The 2,763-nt window shown below is 32.4% G+C and overlaps 1 protein-coding gene across 2 annotated transcripts; it reads left to right on the top strand.

The window, feature by feature from the left end:
* Nucleotides 1–532: 532 nt before the first annotated feature.
* LOC127743144 (uncharacterized) lies at nucleotides 533–1,922 on the top strand. Of its 2 annotated transcripts, none has more exons than XM_052255812.1 (2): nucleotides 533–1,143; nucleotides 1,416–1,922. In XM_052255812.1, the coding sequence occupies exons 1-2, from the start codon at nucleotides 881–883 to the stop codon at nucleotides 1,474–1,476; spliced, it is 324 nt and encodes a 107-aa protein (XP_052111772.1). In that variant the 5' UTR covers nucleotides 533–880; the 3' UTR covers nucleotides 1,477–1,922. The 2 variants fall into 2 exon arrangements, with proteins under 2 accessions (XP_052111772.1, XP_052111773.1); XM_052255813.1 differs by having other exon boundaries at nucleotides 1,506–1,922.
* The last annotated feature ends 841 nt before the right edge of the window (nucleotides 1,923–2,763 follow it).

The raw sequence follows: 2,763 nt of genomic DNA on the forward strand, positions 1-2,763 counted from the left end.
AGACTCAGAGCTTTTGAAAAGTCTTATTATGAACTATATATATTTATTTACAGTTTTAATTTCAGAAATTATTTTATTAAAGATAATTAAAGGCAGTTTTGATTAATTGGATTTGAAACAAATTAAGGCTTTTATAAAAACTCTATAATTATGGATTATTTTTCTATTTACAATTTAAAGTCATAGAAATTCAAAAATAATGATGCTTAGCTATTTAAATTAGAATTTTATCTAATTTTATAATTATTGAATTATTTTTCTATATTTAAATTATAAAGTTGGTAGTTATGAATTAATAAAATTTTTATATTGATTTGATTTAAATAATTTATATTTATATAATTTAATACTTTAAGTTTTAAGGATAAAGAAAATTAATTATAGTACCATGTATTTTCAATTAGAGTAATTGATTGAGAATCAATTAGTATGTTAATATAACAAATAATATTTTCAAGTAATTTTTTAGAAATTTAATTAGATTTCAAATTAATACTTATTCTCCAATTTTATTAAAATTATCCTATTCTAATTAAACCAAAAATTTCCAAATTGAAATCCTAACCCTAACTCAACACAATACACTCTCACACACACTCTCCAATCCAAGCTCTAGTCCCGTACCCACGGTCAGCAGAAAGAAAGAAAGAAAGAAAGAAAGAAAGAAAGAAAGAAAGAAAGAAAGAAAGAATGAAAGAAAGGGAAGAAAGGAGAGGGGAGCCGCAGGAGAAAGAAAGAAAGGGGGAAGGGAGAAGATGGATATCCGAGAGGGGAGAGGGCATCGGTGGAGGGGAAGGGGCCGTCTCACCACCACCGCCGTTGGGTCGCCATTTCCATCGCAAGGGAGCAGAGAGCGTGCGCGAGGAAGAAGAAGAAGGCCATGCCATCGTGTCCGTCGTTGTCTTTGCGGGTACCTGTCGCTGCCGTCGTCCTCGTCGCGAAGCCAGTGCCATCGTTGTCATCATTGCAGACAATTGCTTCACGTGTGGTCGCCGCCCCCTCTGAGTCCGTCGTCAGGGAGAGAGAGCATCTGCGAGTGAGAGAGATAACTTGGAAGGGAAGCCGTTGCTGGAGGAGGAACCAACCACGCCGACGTGCTCTACCATCGGGAAATGCCACTGCCGCCGCTGAGATCCACTGCCGGTAAGGGTTTTGAGTTTGGTTTTCGTTTCTTTTGAGTTTTCGGGATCTTTATCATCATTGCATGTTTGTTACAGTCACCATCCCCGAAGTTCTGGTTGTTGCTATCACTTGGGATGGCTGCCGCCAAACCGGTTCAGCGATGCTGTTTCGTTTTCTTATTATTGTAAGTGTTTATCGTTTTCTTATTTCAATAAGTGTTTATGTTTTGAAAACTCTTGCGTTAGTATTCTGCTATGCTTCGTTATAAACTCTGAAGTTCTGATAACGTAAAGTTTTACTCTAAATGTTGCATGTCGCTTTAATGTTGCTGTGGTTGTTGCGACTATGGTTTGAGTTGAGGTTACGGCTTCCGCTGATCGCAGATTGAGACAAAAGATTTTCTATGATGCGTTTGGATTACGGGTTTGCTAATTAAGGTAAGGGCCTTTTCTAAAAATTAATTTATTTTTAATTGAAAATGTTATAAATTGATCTGATGTGCGAAATGCATTTCTGGTGATGATGTAAGTCTTATGAATTGTCTGATTTGTCTTGGATAAATATGGTTGTCTATTTGATTGGAATATTGTATGATTTTGTTAAATTAGAGATCTTTGATTGGTTTGATTTGAAATTATTTTTAATATTTGAAAGTCTGAATTTTTTTTATTGGAAACTGATTTGGTCTACCTGTTGGAATGGGTTGAGGATTGGTTTGGTTGGGACCCGAAAAGAGTGGCAAAGTCCAACTTTTAGGGAAGGTGCTGGTGAGATTTCTATAAAATTTGAGACTTTGTTTGAAACGATATTTTGAAAATAATGAATTATGTTTTGAATTGAATTATTGATAAATGAATTATGTTTTAAATTGAATTATTGATAAATGAATTATATTTGAACTTATTTTATTAAGAAAATTATTATATTTTGAATGTAATTTATTTAAGAAAAGAATTTTGTTTCACAGTCGATTTAAAGATGAAAATACTTATGTTTTAGAATTTGATTAAGTAAGCAGATCTGGAGGAGTTTTAGTGGATTTAGAAAAAAATTTAATTTCAATTGACTAATTTCACTTTACGACGTTTTAGGAAAAATTTGAAGTATTTTTTTAAAATTTTGAATTAGCAAAACTAAAATAATTTTTGGGCCTTTGGAAACGCTTCAGATTTAAGAGTGAAAGTAAAATTGGTTTTCGGTTTAAATGATTTGGTTTTGGTTTAAGTAACTTGGTTTTGAAATTAGTTTAAAATATTTGGATACATGACTTGGTTTTGGTTTAAATTCTATTTTATTTATTCAAATCAAGAAGCTAAGGTTTTAGAGGTTTTCAATGAATTTAAGAAAATGAGTTAGGTTATTCTTCCCTAAAGTCTTGAGACTCTACTGAGGAATTCTTTCACCAAATCTTGATTTAGAATGAATCATTTTGAGTCTTTCAGAAGAGATTTTGAATTTATCATGGTTTTGAAGTTGTTTGGAAGTTTTGGAAAGATGTTGCAGAAAGTGGCTCTGTTTTGAAAAGAAAATTGATTTGAGAAAAGTGGTTCTTGGCGAGATGTGAACTGAATACGTTTGTTATTTGAAAGTAAATGGGCCAAGCATAATTTTTTAAAATAAGATTTTGAGCTTGATTGATTG

Source organism: Arachis duranensis, chromosome 10 (genome assembly GCF_000817695.3).
Source record: "Arachis duranensis cultivar V14167 chromosome 10, aradu.V14167.gnm2.J7QH, whole genome shotgun sequence".
In the NCBI taxonomy this organism is placed as follows: Eukaryota; Viridiplantae; Streptophyta; class Magnoliopsida; order Fabales; family Fabaceae; genus Arachis; species Arachis duranensis.

Excerpts from the sequence above, each read along its gene's own strand:
- LOC127743144 (XM_052255812.1), top strand. The coding sequence starts at position 881 with ATGCCATCGTGTCCGTCGTTGTCTTTGCGGGTACCTGTCGCTGCCGTC. Across the intron at positions 1,144-1,415 it reads GCCGCTGAGATCCACTGCCG|TTTTACTCTAAATGTTGCAT; the intron begins GTAAGGGTTTTG and ends GATAACGTAAAG.